Source organism: Dipodomys spectabilis, unplaced genomic scaffold (genome assembly GCF_019054845.1).
Source record: "Dipodomys spectabilis isolate Male_0828 unplaced genomic scaffold, ASM1905484v1 ptg000019l, whole genome shotgun sequence".
NCBI lineage: Eukaryota > Metazoa > Chordata > Mammalia > Rodentia > Heteromyidae > Dipodomys > Dipodomys spectabilis.
The window spans coordinates 26,306,050-26,324,924 of NW_024870696.1; the positions used below are offsets into that span (position 1 = coordinate 26,306,050).

General features: G+C 37.0%; 1 protein-coding gene across 1 annotated transcript in view; it reads right to left on the reverse strand.

Annotated features, from left to right (window-relative positions):
* Kifap3 (kinesin associated protein 3) overlaps window positions 1-18,875 on the reverse strand; it is a 112,582-nt gene that overhangs the window by 61,353 nt on the left and 32,354 nt on the right. The window contains exon 11 of the mRNA XM_042674349.1: window positions 5,544-5,644. Coding sequence (XP_042530283.1) covers window positions 5,544-5,644 — 101 coding nt within the window. The remainder of the gene's footprint in view (window positions 1-5,543; window positions 5,645-18,875) is intronic.

Sequence of the window (18,875 nt, forward strand, 5' to 3'; positions counted from 1 at the left end):
ATCCTACCTACTCAGGAGACTGAGATCTGAAGATTGAGGTTCAAAGCCAGCCTGGGCAGGAAAGTCTGTGAGACTGTCATTTCCAATTAATTACCAAAAAGCTGGAAAGTATCACTCAAGTGGTAGAGTGCTTAGCCTCCAGTGAAAAAGCTAGGGTAGTTTTCTGGTTCTGAGTTCAAGCCCCAGTACCATCATAAACAAAACAAAAGGAAAATAAACCCAAAAACATGTATTACTAATACAAAGTGTGCATTTCAAACTAGCCTTTGGAATTTGGAAAATTACCCTTGAAAACAGAGGTACAGGTGATTTGTTTAGAAGTGAGGGATTAAAAATAAATTTTTATGTCAAATTACATGTGGAAAAAAATCAGAAGCTACATTTAAAAAAATGTACATGTTTCAAAAATTAACTGCACTTTCATCCTCACAATAGAGATAAATTAGGACTAAGTATGAACAGAATGTATTATAATATGGAATGTTTTTCATGAGAGAAATGCTTCAATATTAATGAAAGCATTCAAATTTAAAATGCTTAATTCAAACTCCAAGCAACAGAACAACATTGTCTTCAATTTGATTGCTACCCAGAGTACTTCAAAAGTAAGTGTAATCACTGGCAACTAGGAAATATTAAAATTAGATTTGTTCTGTTTTAGCGGTCTGTTGTCATCTTTTAGTAATTTAACAGGAAAGCCCTGAAAGGGTTTTAGCCTGTGCAATGAAGAAGCACTAGTGTTCAATCAGACCAGTCCCACATTGAGTATCAGATACCAAAGACCAAGACTGAAACCACTGTGTCTAGACTCTCTGGCACCTGACTTCACTTATTTACCAGTGACCAGAGACCAACCCCTGCAGCTCTCTGTACGCACATACACCTCTACCACCCCCACCCTCTACCCAAACATCTTTGAATGATTATGCCAGAACTCTGCAGGCCTCAGGAATCTCTTCTGACTGGCTACTCCCTAGCGTTCTTGTTTGAAGTGATGCTCTGGTTTCTGAACTTCAGCAGATAATGGCAGGCAAGAGCAAAGGGGGCTGTCAGAAAGGACGTTTACCAGCATTCAGCTGAAAAGAAGCATGCAGATCAAAGAGGGGCCCAATAGGACAACTGTGGTAAAAACATGTGGATCACTATGAAGACTCTTGCACTCTGTTCTAGGGTAAAAGATTAAATAACATCATGACATCACTACCTAGCCATGTACTTTGATTGGCCATCCTATTACCAATAACTACTTTTATAAGCATCTGGATAGCATTTGCACCTATTTAAACAAAACATGCATCTCAGAGGTCTAAATAACAATGAACTGTTAATGTGTACTTTTAACTATTATTAGAATACAACCATTAACTCCTGGTTATCCCAAATATGCTTACTTGAAACAATCTACCCAATGAACCCGTTAAGACTGTGTATGAAGGAAGATGAGATGGCCCTCAAATCTTGCATAATAGTGATAAATAGGCAAAGAAAATGAGAATACATTGGGCAGCTAGGTGCACTGAATTATAAAAGAAAGCAAAGCAATATAGTAATAAAGTTTCTGAGGCATGTTGCATGTAAAATCATCTACTCTGGATGTTAAATATTCTGAAAGTGAATGCTGATCTAATTATAGGTTTATCCAATAAAACACATATAAGACAGTAAATAGAACCATGAATGGGTCAAAAATAGGAAAGACTTGACATTTTATGAAGAGCACCTGACTTTTGTGCAGTTACTTGCACTACACACAGCCAGTTACGTAAGCTAAATTAGATTATATATAATTATATATACACACAATAGGATCTACTGTAATTGAAGAATGTAATCACTCTTTTCATAATCATTTAGAGTAATACGAATTATAACTGGCCAATGCTTTTCTACCTTTGGTTCTTTTAGGCTTTCTTTTGAAAATTCATGGACAATACTTGAAGATCTTTATTAAACAAATATTAATGTGCACAATTCACACAGAAAAAAATATTACGTTATCTTACAGCCATTCCAATCTTAACATGGTTTTCTTTAGGAAGTAAGTTAATCAGCTTGCTGTCACCAGTAAATTTAAGTCTCACTAGTTACAACATTATTTCTGAAAGGAATGTCTTTTTAATTCCTGAAGGAAACTTGGAAATGCCATTTAATATCTAATTTGCTTTCTATCCTTGCTTTATTTTGCAATGAACTTGGTACTGGGTTAACAATAAGTCACTTTTTCCTAAACATGTCAAAACTGGGCACTGTGAAGTACAAGTTACAGGTTGGATAGCACTTTGTGAGCAAATATATTCTGGATATCATTTGTTTTCCTCAAAACATTGCCTCCTAATAAAAAACTTCAATATGCATATAACATAACAGGGTGAATACACTCTCATGATTTCCATGAAACCTTACATTCTAAAAAGAAAACAAAAACACAAATAAAGCCCTAAAAAATCTTGAGCTTTGAATGAGTGTTGGGAAGTTTTGCTAATAAAATACAGATGATAAGTGTTCTGAAAACCCTACTAGTGACATATATGAATGACACTAGAAACAGCAAGAAAATCCATGCAGTAACATCGCTCTTAAAGAGCTACAGAAAAACTGCACAAAAATTTTAAAAAAGAAACTGATAACATCTAAAAGGTAAACAGGCTTTTGTGTTTGATTTACTGGCTTAAAATAAATTTAATATTTTATTTTTTATACTAAACATTCTAAAGGAGAAAGCTGTAAGTTATATACTCTTCCTCATTTGCACCTTTAAATTTAATGTTATTCTTTTCAAAAACTAAACTGGATAGAAAGAATCAATCTCTCCAAGAATATTATTCTTTCTTGGCTGCTTTCCAATTCATATCCTGCAGTCAATGAGATTCTGACACTAAATGAGATCGGAAAAGGAACACCCTTTGAAACTGCAAAGCAGAAAGTCCTTAGAACATGTGGAGTGTGACTGTAGTAAATCATCTGTAATCTCTTTTTGACATGGCTACTCTTTTACTGAACACTTGTTTGACAAAGGGTTTGATTACTCTGTGCATGAGCTATAGTCTGACACATTTTATCACCATAAAGGACCCTGTCTTGTTAGATAAGATGTACTGTATATTCTTTGAAGGATGTCTATTTTCTACAGCCATAATTAGTTTATCCCCTGATATGAAAGGCAAAGAAACTATCCTTCAGAGTTCACCAGTTTCTCAAATATAAGTAAAAAAAAATAATTCCAAAGAAGCATATTCAATTTTAACTCTGTCCCACTAAATTAGAATGAATAAAAGACTAATGAAAAGAGAAATTATCATCTATTTTTACTGTGTTTTAAATACTCATGTAGCCTACATTCCATAATTCATATTAGGATGACAAGGAATTGCCCAGTATTATGAGAACATTAGTATGACTGTCATATTTTCCTGAATTGCTTTTTAATAGCATTATTTTTACTATATATTATACATATTATAATTTTACTTTTCTTATATTAGAAAACTATTTTGCAAAAAATAATATAATATCAAAAGCAGCCCAACCTGGGCTTTGAATATGATATCCAGAGCTTAATTTATTCATAGTTAATGACACAATAACGATTGCATGAATGTAAATTTCCAAAGAGCACAACCACATACATAGAATCACAAACATTATGAAGCAGTCTATGAAAAAAAACTGGGGAAATGGCACGGTGGTTCATTGTGGTAAAGCACTAGCCTTGTGCACAAATTCTTAAGGACAGTGCCTAGGCCCTGAGTTCAAGCCCCAGAACTGGAGCCACAAAAACTGGGGTGTTAGAGGCATGGCTCAGTTGGTAGAGTGCAGCCAATGAACAAAAATGTGTAATAACAAGTTTGAACCCTGGTCACAGGGGAAAAAAAAACTGGTAATCTCCTTCAACATAAGTAAACCTAACATTAGAAGTATATCAAGCAATAGAGTCAAAGAAAAATCTTTCTTGAAAACAGGGCTATTGAACCAAAAGAATTTTTTTTCTTTGTCAGTCGTGGGGCCTGAACTCTGGGCCTGGGCACTGTCCCTCAGCTCTTCAGTTCAAGGCTAGCGCTCTACCACTTCTGCCACAATACCACTTCTGGCCTTTTCTGCTTGTGTGGTGCTGAGCAATCAAACACAGGGCCTCATGCATTCAAGGCAAGCGCTCTATCACTGAGCCACCTTCCCGGCCCGAAAACCACAAGAATTTTGATGAAACATTTTTCCATTAGAGAATGTGAACCACTAAAAAATTAACTATATACAAGATTAAAATGTAAATTATTAACTTGAGAAATATTCATAGTACAGAATTAGCTATATATATTGCTTTTATTTATTGATAAAATAAATATATATTGATAAAATATTGATAAAATGTTAATAGAAAAAAAATACTAGAATATGGAAAATAAACACATGAAACATGTTCAACTTCAGTAAACACCCATGAAAATGCAAATACATAGAAAAATTGATCCCCTATATTTTAGAGAGAAATTAATAACTGCTACTGTTAAAAGTGAAGTACTAGGGGCTGGGAAGGTGGCTCAGTGGTAGAGCGTTTGCCTTGCATGCCTGAAGCCCTGGGTTCGATTCCTCAGCCCCACATAAGAAAAAAAGCCGGAAGTGGCGCTGTGGCTCAAGTGGTAGAGCGCTAGCCTTGAGCTGAAGAGCTGAGGGACAGCGCCCAGGCCCAGAGTTCAGGCCCCACGACCGGACCAAAAAAAAAAAAGTGAAGTACTAGTTGGAAATATAAATGAATGCCTTTGTAGCATTTGGCCTAAATGTGTCAAAGGCACAAATGTTCACATATTTTGATGCTTATTTGAATTTTAGAAATTTAAACTAAAGAAACATTCATAGATGTGGATGAGAATTTACAATTATGATATTTATAATATTTTCATTTATTTTGTTTGCTAAACTATAAACATTTTCAAAGAATGTTCAGTGATATGAAAACATACCATGATTAAGTGATAAAGCAACATATAAAATTACATATACAATATAATCCCTATATATATATATATATATAAAATTTTTTTTTTTTTTGGGGGGGTCGGTCATGGGGCTTGAACTCTGTGCTTGGGCGCTGTCCCTCAGCTCTTTAGCTCAAGGCGAGGGCTCTACCACTTGAGCTACAGCACCACTTCCGGTTTTCTGGTGATTTATTGGAGATAGGAGTCTCACAGTCTTTGCTGCCTGGGCCGGCTTTTAACCATGACCCTCAGATCTTAGTCTCCGGAGTAGCTAGGATTACAGGTGTGAGCCACCAGCGCCTGGCTAATCCCAATATATTTTTATCTTTTAAGCAGAGAGAGGCCAAGGTACCAAAATGTTAATTATCCCTAGGTTAATTAAAGTTATTTTTATTTCTAGACAGTCTTTTTTAAAATTTTCAGGGCTAGAGACAGAACCCAGGCTTAGCTTATTTTAGACAAGAGTTATATATGTTATAAATATTTTTATACAAATTTATATTAATTAGAATTTTTAAGGAAAAAAATCTAACAAGAGGGTGAAAACATTTATAGATCTTATAAACTAGTTACCTGTGGTATGCAGTCTGTGTATGCAAACATAGATTTAAAGCGGTCATCCATGCTTATATGGTAAAGTACACACATTGCAATCTGTTTGTAGTTTTCATTGCCTAAGGATAAAAAAGAAAAGGGTACAATGATACATGTGAGATCTATCTATTATTTTTTTCAAGTATAGTAAGTATATTTATTTTATTTTTTTAATTTTTTCTATTATTTTTAACATAGCATTCAAAGTACTTAGATAACTCTGATCTATAAAATGTATTACTTGATATATAAGTTCTGAAAAACAGGGCTCTGATTTACCACTTATTCCCTGCCTTGAGACTAGCACTTAATACAAAGTAGGTACTTAAGTAACGGTTGCCAATATTAATCATTAGGCATTCACCTATCACAGCAAGCGTCATAGTAAACTGAACTCAGGGCACTGAATCTTCAAAGCAATCTGTCAAACAGATCTTACATCTCTTCAGGTGAGGATCATGAGACTTAAGGAAAAAAAAAATACTTGCCTCATATCTTTTTAAATGATTGAGTAGGGATTTAAGAGGATTGTCTGCTTCCAACATCTTTATTGGGTTATCCTATAGTAATTATCTTAAATATTTTTATATCATAGGGTCAAACTATTTTTCACATAAACTGTTATCAGTCCTTTGGGACTGATATATGTAGTACAGTGCATTTTTAAAAATAATTATTTTTAAAAATAAAATATCTAGGAATTAGCTTAGCCAAAGATGTAAAGGAACTATTTGGTGAAAACTACAAAAACCTAAGGAAAGAAATCATAGAGGACACTAGGAAATGGAAAGACCTCCATGTTCTTGGATAGGAAGACTTAATATAGTGAAAATGGCCATACTGCCAAAAATGATGTACAAATTCAATGCAATTCCCATCAAAATCCCAATGATGTTCTTTACTGAAATAGAGAAAACAATCCCAAAATTCATATGGAACAGCAAAAAACCTAGAATAGCCAAAACAATTCTAGGCAAAAGAAACAACGTGAGAGGGATCACGATACCGGATTTCAAGCTCTACTATAGAGCCATAATAACAAAGACAGCATGGTACTGGCACAAAAACAGACCCCAAGACCAATACAGATTAGAAGATCCAGAAATAAAATCACATACACATAAGCCAGCTGATATTTGACAAAGGAGCCAAAGACATGCAGTGGAAGAAGCATACCCTCTTCAACTACTGGTGCTGGGAAAACTGGGTGGCCACATGCAGAAGACTAAGTGAACCCCAGCCTATCATCATGCACTAACATCAACTCAAAATGGATTAAAGATCTTAACATCAAATCTGAAACTCTGAAACTGCTGCAGGACAGAGTAGGAGAGACAGTAGGCAGGAACTTCCTGAACAAAGTCCCAGAGTCACAACAAATTGGAGAGAGACTCTACAAATGGGACTACCTGAAAATAAAAAGTTTCTGCATAGCTAAAGACATAGCTACCAAACTAGAAAGACAGGCAAGCAATTGGGAAAAGTACCAGCAATATATCAGACAAGGACCTAATATCCATTGTATATGGGGAACTCAAGAAACTAACCCCTCCCATATCTAACAAACCAATCACTAAACTGGCAAGGGAACTAAAGAGAGACTTCTCAGAAGAGATAACAACGGCAAAGAAACACATGAGGAAATGTTCGCTATCCCTGGCTATAAAAGAAATGCAAATAAAAACAACCCTGAGATACCACCATACCCCAGTCAGAATGGCCCACATCCTAAAGTCAGCCAACGACAAATGCTGGAGGGGATGCAGAGAAAGAGGAACCCTACTGCATTGCTTGTGGGAATGTATACTAATACAACCACTTTGGAAAACAGTCTGGAGATACCTCAGAAAGCTAGATATAGACCTCCCCTATGACCCAGCCATACCACTTCTAGGCCTCTACCCTGAGCAACAGGAACCAGGATACAAGGACACATGCACCTCCATGTTTACTGCAGCCCTGTTCACAATAGCCAAGATATGGAAACCACCCAGATGCCCCACCACAGATGAATGGATCAAAAAATTGTGATACCTATATACAATGGAATATTATGCAGCCATTAGAAAGGAGAAAATAATGGCATTCACAGGGAAATGGATGGAAGTAGAACAAATCATTTTGAGTGAGGTAAGCCAAGAGCTAAGAGACAAATGGCACATGGTGTCCCCGATATGTGGATGTTAAATCCAAACTGCAAGGAGATACGACAAAGTAAACAAGACTTGAGAAACAAAGGACCTCCACTCATCTGGTTGTATAGTTGCTGAAGGACTCCATGTTCTTGACTACATATACGGTATATACATGTGCACATCTGAGGGAAGCTAGGAAAAGGGAAATGGGAAAATATACAACAGAGGGACCCATCAGCTGCACTGGACCTAGATGAAAATGAACTAAGGCACTCAAGGGCAGCGATGGGAGGGAGGGAATGAGAGAGAAAGAGGGAACCGCTGACACTAAGCGAAACGAAAGAAAGGTTCATATCACCCAAATAGTTGTATTGTCAAAGCTCACAGAATTTACAAACATTATAGACCCTGATAATGACAGTCTGCCTTGTGAAGGTTAAAATGTGTTTGTGACTTTAACTATCATTATCTCACAACACTGTGAAACTGTGAAATTTATGTAACCACTTACTCACAATAAAAATTTAAAAATTATTTTTAATCTAGGCTTTATATATCTTTATAAAGTATTTTTAAAACCTATTTTCTACTGCTTATGTAAGTAATACAAGCAATAACTTCAGATACAATAATTAGTATTTTATATATTTCTCAGATGAAAAGATATTTTCACTAAAATCTGCAAGGTCACCAATTCAACTATGAAGAATACAATGTATTCAGGAAATACGTGTGTGTGTGTGTGTGTGTGTGTGTGTGTGTGTGTGTGTGTGTGTGTGTGTGTGTGTGTGTGTGTGTGTGTGTGTGTGTGTGTGTGTGTGTGTGTGTTACAAGGGTTGAACCCAAGGCCTAAAGTTTGCTAGTCTGGTGCTCTCCTACTTGAGCCACATCTCCAGCCTTGTTTTTTGCTGGACTGGACTCAAACTATGATCCTCCATATCTGAGGTACCTCCAGGATTGGGAGATATTTAAAATGCAAAAATGAAGCTAATATTCATATAAAATATAATATTTATACCAATGATTTGAAAGTAAGAACTGTATTTGGAGGGAAATGAAATGTAAAAATTATGAAGTAGAGGTAAATTAAATGTTTCTGATCTTAATATTTTAAGACTAGCACAATGGAAAGACTTGGAAAAAATTATATTAAGTGAAGTAAGCCAGGCCCAAAGAAACATAGGTCCCATAATTTCCTTTATTTGCAATAACTAGTATATGTCTGAGTCAAGCAGAAAAGGCAGATAAGTTGATGTTAGGGAAATGAACCCTAAGATATGTATTCAAATGTTTCTTTCATGTGATTGTTTCTAACACATTTATAAGATGATTTCTTTGTTGCTTTGTATGTCCCTCCCCCACGGTATAACCCCTGCTTTCACTGTATTTGATGTCAGTATAATTTGTGGAGGGGAAGGGAAAAAACAAATTGTTTAACTAGGGATACAGGTGGACCCATTGCAACAATGAGATGTACAAGATGTTATGTGGAAAATGAACTTTCCAACTTTGGTGGGATGGGGGAGGAGGATTGGTTGGGGGAGTGGGGGGAAGATGGGAAGGGATGGGAAGTGGAAACAAAGGAGGAGGCTACAATGCTTGATAAGAAATGTACTCGTTATCTTGCCCATGTAATTATAACCCCTCTGTACAGTATTTTCACACACACACACAAAAAGACTAGCACACTCTAAAGATTCACAGATTTATTTACTTATTTTCTTGGCACTTGTGCTGGGACTTGGGCACTATTTTGCTCAAGGCTAGCACTCTTACTACTTGAGCTCCACTTCAGCTTTTTGGTGGTTAATTAGAGATTAATGAATGTCCTCCTTCATTAATGCTGTTGAAATTATGTGCTTCGAGTTGTCTGTGAAAGAATTAGGCAAGAGAATGCTGGTAGAGCAATTAGCTTAGTGTCGGACACAAACTAAACCAACTCAATAAATATATCTTAGTATGCTGACAACAGTATTTTTCTGTTTTACCAGTAGAACCATGATACATAAGGTACTTCGTGTTTTTCTACCAAGACTGGTGCTATAACTAGAAATAAAGTCGGTTTGAGAGGAGCAGAGTGGGAGGTATATTCATAGCCTGTGACAGACCACCTGTCTTTTTTATCTACTAATCTTCCTGTAACGCTTGACGATTCCTCAATTGTGGAATTTAGAGTCATTTTATATGCAGGGCTCCACTCTGACCCGTATTTCATAAGAATTGACATAGTTTTGTGATTCTTATAGTTATAAGCTCCTTAAATAGCAAGCAATTGAGAAAAGAAAATAAACTCCTTCCTTGCCCTGCACATACAAATTATCTTTCCTCCTCCTGTGCTTCTCTGAGACAGAACAGTACTGCCTTTCACCTCTGGAGTGAGGCAGTGGTGTGTGCAGAGTTGATGGGTTACCAAGTGGACAAAAGGGTACTAGAGAAGTCTGAGATCATGGAAGACAAAACTCACAAGCTACCTACCATGCTTTACCTTTTTTTTTTTTTTTGCCAGTCCTGGGGCTTGAACTCAGGGCTTGATACTGTTCCTGAGCTGCTTTTGCTCAAGGCTAGCACTCTACCACTTGAGCCATAGTGCTACATCCTGCTTCTTCTGTTTATATGGTACTGAGGAATCGAACTCAGGGCTTCATGCATGCTAGGCAAACACTCTACCACTAAGACACATTCCCAGCCCTTCCTTTACCTTTAAACGGCATGTCCCAGATAAATAAAAGTTAGATGAGCAGAGGTATTACCCCTTATATCTTGTCTGAAACGAACTAGAGTAGAACTAGTGCTGTGAAAGGTGGTGATGACCGATCTAAGGGACTGTAATACTGTATTTAGAAGTCTATCTGACTCAAGCGGCTGATGTGTCTTCTGGATTTGTCTGGGTCAATTTCTCAGAACTTAAGCAATGATATATAAATATCTATGAAATTAATTTCTCCCTTTCTGTGTTTATTAAATGAATGAAAAAAGACACAAACTGGAGTTCCCTCTTCATTCAGAAACAATAGGTATTTTATAAATCTCTTGTTACTCCCATTACTTTCCTGATTCTAGATTTCTTCGTATTCTATTGCTACAGACATTGTTTTACTTCCAAGAATCTTCAGTGCGTGAATGAAGACTATAGTATAAAAATCACAGAAATTATTTACCGTATCATAAATGAAGCATATAGCTTGATGGCATGTAACAGCTGAAAGCTACAACCAAAGGACAAACATTTAAGGGCAAAAGTGAACACATGGAATTGTGAGGTACCTACAGATAACCTGATCTCATCTACTTCTGTGCTCAAAATCCAGCTGAGCACAGAAAGTAAAGGCTTTCTGGCAGGAAACATTTAGTATTATTACTTAAAAAGCTAATTTGTGGATCACATAGCAATAAACAGTCATTAGAGAGATTAAACTGGTAGTAAAGTGAAAAGCTTATCCTTTATTATAAACTAATAAATAGTTTTCTTCATTCAATGGGAGAAAAAGATATCTAAATTCTTGAAAAAAAGTAAACTTCAAGGGGAAAAAATTACATACCCTAAGTAAATTCCTACAAGAAATGCGGATTTGGAGGATATGATTTTCTCTTAAGAATTCATGACTAGAAACCATGAACTTGAGCTAATCAACTATGATCCATCCCTCTATACCCTGTTCATGGCCAACATTTCAAAAGGGCTCCTTTAAGACTTACAGACATCAATTATACCCTAATGGCATCCCAAGTATAATCAGGCTAACAACTGCTATTCTGTCATGGTACCAAAGGCTCTGTAGGTTTTGAGCAGAGTAGTGAAAAGACTGAATTTTTTCAAAGGAGGTTCTTAATGATTGGAGGTGAATTAGTCAAATCTGTTCAAGTAATAAGGGCAGGATGGAAAAAAAGGCCTAGTCATTATAATTCCTTTGGTATTTATGGTAATAAACATGAATCATGATGAACTCACTGGCTATTAAATACAGAGGTCATAAGTACTTCCATAGGATTTCCACAGGAATTCGACGTTAATTAGCTGGATCATTATTTGAAAGTGTTACTGAATTATCTTAGCATTTGTGCAGCCATTCTCCCCAAATTGGTCATTCCCAGCTGAAGGTAGTTAATACCTTAACAAACTGGCCATTAACTCCAGTAACTGATTTCGTGGGAATTATTGCACTTATAAAGTACATTCAAGAGTTTATAAGAAACATTGCCCCTCCCCCCTTTCTTTTTAAAGAAATTTACAGCTGTAATTCAGCTGGAGCAGCTCGGAGAGGGGGAAAAAAAATCAGCTTTCTGGGCTGTTCTCACAACTGATTTTCTGCCAATTAAAGGGCAAAGCACATGCTGATGGGTTTTGAGTTTTAAAATGCCTTCAGTTTTTTCACCTCTGAAGTGATTAGTCTCAACACTATCAGCTTCTAATTTTGTAAGACACTTGGGATTTTCCATTCACAGTTCAGTCAAGCAGAAATATGAGTTTTGAACCTAAGAACTCAAAGCCAAATTTCCGGTCTGTAGCAGACCCAGCCCAACACTTTGTGAAAACAGAGTGAGAACACAAGTTATGGGCCACATTATTAGCTAGATTCTCATTCCCTTCTACACCCCATGTCTTCATTCAAAGAAAGTAGTCCCTTTGAAGTCACAAGGGCTTCGTGCAAAGGTAGAGAGAAGTGGAAACATGAGCACACCTGTACTGGAAGAGAGCAGCAGTAAGGTAATACATTATTCTGGAAAACCTGTATGAATACAAGATGCTTCAAAAAAAATCACATCTCTAAGTTTAATACGGCATTACAGCCCTAAAAGCCCAATCAATAATACAGTATAATGAAAATGCCATAGGCTGAAACTCCTACTTTTAAAGATGACTGCAACAATTATTCAATATAGCTATCTACTGAAGGTAGGTACTCATTACTTAACTTTCGTCTTTAAAAAAGAAAGTTTAAGTTCCGTAGAGCACTTTTATTAATTTATTTTTCCATGTGCTGGTTATAGAAGTGAAAGCCTCAGCCTGCTAGGTGAGAATTCTATCACTGAACTACATCCCAGTCCTAGGACATCTTTAATACACATCTTATGCTTATTTCTCACCTCATATAGTGCAAATACATAATACGTACTTTAGTTTAGCTTTAGTTTAAATTAAAATTTGGACCGACCAGTTTTTAAGATTGAAATGATATTGGATGGTGAACAGGCAAAAGTCACCAGGTTTTTACCAAGAGTTAAGTGGGGAAAAAATGACAGAATATATAGGTCACAATTGACCAGTGTGAAAAAAGCACAGCCGCAGCTTTGGGCTGTGTGATTTTTTTTCATCAGTTATTTAACACAATGAGAATTTTCCACTAAGCTAAACGGGTCTTTATAGGATTAGCTGTTAACTAAATGAGTGTTCCACTGTCCAGAGTTCCTGATGGGAATTTTATCCTTCCTTTAGTGTGTTCGACTAGTTATAAAGTTTACTTTTCAGCAAGTCTTCACATATCGCCTTGTCGTGGAATTGTTGCTAATATTCAGAGAATATTACAAGTTTTTTATAATAAGCCCTACAAAATATGCAGAATTGTGATGCAAATGACAAGGACCGAAATAAAGCCATTAACAACAACTGCCTTCGCGGTTACGGGCCCATAATCACCGACGTACTGTGCTATGGCCAACTTTTACTATCTAGAAATGGAGACACCGCAGGCAATAGTCACACAAACAGTATTGGAACCATCTGGTGATAGAAGAACCCTAAGAAAAAAAGGCTTTTTGATTTAATTGGGAAAACAGGAGGAAGCATAAATTTTACTGCCATTAATAACTTCAAGCAATCTTGATATGACTCTACCTCACCCTGACAGCCAGACATGTGCTTTTTGTTAAGAGTGTTTGCCACATGTGACCCCTATTGTTTGCTCACTTGATCAGGTAGGAAAATGTAGGTTTATTTATAGGATAAATGAGGCCTATTAAAACTGAGAAACAGTGCAGTAGTCTGTGAGGAGCCGAGTTATGAAACATGTGTGAAATTCCATAACAGTTTTGTAATAAATAGGCCAAACAAGTTAATTTTTTAAAATGTACTTTAAGTTTCTTAAAGAAACCATCAATAAAAAACAATATACTTTCAAAAAATGTGAAGGCCTCCTATTCAGAAAACATTATTCTGACCACTGTTGAACAGGCTTTAAGAGTCTGAAAAGGCTACACACACAAAATAGACAGTTTATTTCATTCTATGTTGGTGACAAATTAAAAATTAGTTTATATTAAAATGCAATGAAAATGCGAATTTAACATGATGAGAGAATTTCAAAGGTGTTCAGAGCTTAACTTTGTCAATTTTGTGTTAAGGATACATGACAGAATTGTCAAAGGAAATCACCCTTAATTTCAATGAGATCAAAGTTTGGAGTCTTATAGCATCTACGCTGGTGATCTCACATAAGAAGGGAAATCAGACTTGTCTAAACCAGAAAAAGTCAATCATTTGTCACTTGGCGCTTGACTCTTGACCTGGACTGAGTCCTAGATGCAGCTGAAATCTTTCCAGCCTGCTAAAATGCCTTTACTCCTAGATTACCAAATGTAATGTAGACAGAAGAAATAAGGTGCCATTCTTACCCTCAAAACCAATTCTGGGTCTACCCACGGAATACAGAGGAACACATTTATCAATTAGGGACCCCTACCAAGCTTTAATTTGTTGTCCAATGAAGACAATATGGTCTCATGTTATTCTTACTAAAAAGCTGGGTCCTTTGGAAATGATTCACCTGAAATTGCAAAACAGGCCTGACATGTGCCATTCAGTCTAAAATTTAACTTTTCTTAACTGTATTTTTTTTGTCTTTTCTTTTTTGGTACTGGGGATCGAACCCAGGATGTTGCACTTGCTAGGCAAGCGCTTTGCCACTGAGCTACATCCCAGCCTAAAATTTAACTTTTCTGACACAACCAATAAATTCGCTTCTACAAAAACAAATCATGCAAATTAAACACAAACATACAACTCTTAAACCTAGAAAAGGGAAGATTCATACAGAGATAGGAATTTGAGTCAAGATTTATGCCATCGCTGAAATTTTAATAGTAGTAATGTTCAGTACAATATCTAATTATCACCAAATAATGTAGCTCTGGAGCTCAGAGGAAACGATTACTGAGCTAGTTCACTTTTCTGTTAAGTTGCAAATAGGTTAACCAAGTTGTCAATGAATATATATAAACCTTGATTAACAGCTATACAATCATTAAAACTATCAAAATTTAATAATGTCTGTAGAAGAAGAATACCTCCTCAATTTTTTTTTCTCCAGTTCTGGGGCTTGAGGCCAGGGCCTTGGGTTTGTGAGGCAGACACTCTACTCTTAAGTTCCCCTCCTGTCTCTTTGCCTTCCCAACTGTAGGGTCTGGTGTTTTGCCTGGGGAAGACTGGGAGCTTAATCCTCTTATACTTGGCGCCCACACAACTAGGATTCCAGCACACAGAGTCCACTGTGGAAGGGGCTCGGCTAACGCTGCTTTGAGAGCTGCTCTTGAGCTGGGATCCCGTTACTCCCCAGGTCGCTGGGTTATGGGAGTGCAACACTGCATGTGAGGCCTCAGTTTCTCATTTTTTAAATAACTTCTCATTTCTGCTTATAAATGAACTAAGGGATGTATCAAGGTAGGGCAATTTGTATTCTATTTGTATATTACAGACTTCCGAATACTTTTCAGGAACAGTTTGCTAATAGGATTAAATCTCTCATTTTAATTTATGTAAATAGTGCTTCTCTAACTACTTCTGATGGAGAGTAAGGTTTCAGTCTCTTCTTGTCCAATGTGGATATCTCATTCAGTAACCATTCACTTTATTAAGTCTTTTCCTTTCTTTTCTTCCTCTTTACCTTGACTAACATTTTTGAGTCTTTCTAGATATAAAATCAATACCTGCTAATTCTCTCATCTGATTCTCAGAGCAATTCTCTATTTTATTCCCTTATTTTCTGTAATAAGATGAAAAATTCAGTGAACATCCATTGGTTTACCTAATACCACACTCAGTTAAAAAAGAGTAAAGCAAAGTCTCAAGCTCAGCTCTTTGGATCTTTATTCCTTTCTTCCATCCACCTATCTAACCATCCATAAAATACTAAGATCCTATAATATGCCTGGTATTGTTCTAGGCATTGAGAATAGAAACATGAAAAACACAGACTCAACTTTTATTTGTATGAAGCTTATAATTTCGGGGATGTGGTAGTTAGAGGTATTAGTACATGGGTAGGGCAAAGAAAATTATATGAAATATGTTATTTAGTAAGTACTATGGGGAAAAGTGAAATAGGAAAATGGTAAAATGAACATCAGGACCTAATGTTTACATTTTTAATAGCCTAGCAAACATCAAAGACCAAAAGAGATGAGGCGAAAGGCCACACAAAAACTCGAGATGAGCCGAGCACTGACGGCCCACGCCGATAATCCTAGTTACTCAGCAGACTGAGACCTGAGAAGTGTGGCTTGAAGCCAGCCCATGTAGAAAAGTTCACGAGATGCTTATCTCCAAGTAACCACCAAAAAGCCAGAGTAGAGATATAGCTCAAATGGTAGAGCACCAGCCTTGAGCAAAAAAGGCTAAGGGGCAGTGTCCTGGCCCTGAGTTCAAGCCCCATTACTAACACATCAAAAGAAAGCAATAAGCCTATGCATATTCTGGGCAGTAGAAATAGCAGGGTTACCTGCTGAGTTCAAGGAATAGCAGTGAGGCCCATATTCCCTTAGCCAGAGCACCAGAATGTGTGTTACAGTGGTGAGGAGACAGGCTAGCATTATGAGAAGTCACCAGAGGATGGATGGAGATTTAACTTAAATTTATTTTTTATTTTTTTTATTGTAAAGATACTATACAGAGGGTTACAGTTACATGAGTGAGGTAAAGAGAACACTTCCTCTTGAACATTGTTACCCCCTCCATTGTTTTCCCCCTACCATCCCTTCCCTCCCTACCTTCCCTGAGGTTCTTTTTTTTTTTGTTGGTTGTGGGACTTGAACTCTGGGCCTGGGCGCTGTCCCTCAGCTCTTCAGCTCAAGGCGAGCGCTCTACCACTTGAGCTACAGCGCCACTTCCAGTTTTCTGGTGGTTTATTGGAGATAGGAGTCTCACGGTCTCTCCTGCCCGGGCTGGCTTTGAACCACGATCCTCAGATCTCAGCCTCCTGAGTAGCTAGGATTACAGGCGTGAGCCACCAGCGCCCGGCTTCTTTTTTTTTTTTTGATTGTGATTAAGTGATTACATAATTTCTGGAATTTCAGTATTGTGGAATAATGATACTCATTTAAAGTCACAAGTTCATTCTAACTTTCCTGGAGCAAATTGTCTATCACTAGTCTATAACATATAACAGTGTTCACATGTTATACACCATACATGTGATCAGCAGCATGGGGATATTTAGTAGTGGTTCTACCAGATGAGTGGGAGTTCTTTGTTTCTTAATTAACTTAAATTTGATACCTGTGTGCCATGTTAAGAAGAATCTGAGGCAAGGGTATAAACACAGCTCAGATGAATGCTACAATATTAAATCAGGAAACAGGAAGGTGGCTGGGACCAGGGAGAAGCAGTAATAGTCTACAGACAAGCTTTGACTAGATTACCCAACAAACCACATGTAAGTTGGGAAGAAAGGCAGCAGTCAAGAATAATGTCTGCTCTTCCTGTCACCTGGCCCTGAGTTTTGGTCTAGATAACTAGAAAGATGATGTTACTATATACTGAGCTAAGAAGACTGAAAATACTGGAATTAGGTAAAGGTAGGGTGGCGATCAGGAGACTAATGTTTAAATTTACTAAATCTGAGCTGCTAATAAAGCTTCCAAATGGTAATGTTGGAGTAAAAATCAGAGAGGAAGCTGGGATTATGTTTCTGCTTGGGAGTTATCAGTATAGGCAGAGTATTTAAATGGAATGGAGGAAGACACCAAGACAATAAATACAAATAGAGGGAAAAGTTCTAGGAGTAAAACCTGATGTGCATTCTATGCCTGTAGATGAGAGAGATGAGAGGGAAGCAGAAGAGGAAAGTGAAAGGTCTAAGCACTGGAAAGGTAAACCACAAAAGTACTGTGTCCAGGAAAACAAATGTATAAAGTTAGGGGAGGAAGATATTGTAGCAAATGCTGCTGATAGGTTGAGCAATGTGTGAGTACAGGGAACTGACCACTGCTTTAGCAAAGTGGAGGTTAGAAGTGTGAAGTACAATGAGGGTAGGGAAAGAAAATGAGAGGAGCAAGGAGGAAGAGGAGAGGAGAGGGAGACAGGCAGACATGGGGAGAACGGAAAGGTGAGAATGAGTACGAAGGGGAGAGGAAGCATGGTGCCCGGGAGATGATGAGCAGAGAAATGACATCACAGATGGAAGATGAGAGGAAGCATGGTGCCCGGGAGATGATGAGCAGAGAAATGACATCATAGATGGAAGATGAGAGGAAGCATGGTGCCCGGGAGATGATGAGCAGAGAAATGACATCATAGATGGAAGATGAGAGAATTACGAACAATGTCTTAGGATGGAAGAAACAATAGCACATTTGTATGAAATATGTGAGCAAACACCTGAGGATACAGCATAGAAAGGAGATTCCCTGAGCAAGAGCCTGAGCAGGAGACAATGCAGAGACTACTGCTGCCCCAGGAAAAGAGTATTGGCCAGAGAATTGGAGTTAAAACAGAAGACTGTTTTAAAATTATATGTTAATATATGTAACATACATAGTATATAAATAATTTAAAATAAAACAAAGGAAAATATATAGCAGTTATAAATGCTATGACTTCATGGGTTCTAAAGATTCTGGAGCCATGTGGACATTTGAAATTCTAGAACACAGTAATACTCGCTCACAGACTTGTATATTACCCTCACCACTGCAAATGTGAATAAATGATCATAAAGAACGAGAGACACACAGCACTTCAGCTTGTTTACGAAACCCATGATTTTAATCACAATGCTATGGTGCTTTCATAAAAATTTCAGGTTTCTGAAAGAGGCTAGGGACATAGTTCTAATGGCAAAGTGTTTGTCTAGCAGTTGAGAAGTCCTGGGTTCATTCAGTTCCCAGTACTGGAAAAAAATCTTATCAGTTGAAAAATAAATATAAAAATGTATTAAAAAATAAAGATATATTTTTAAAGACCCTG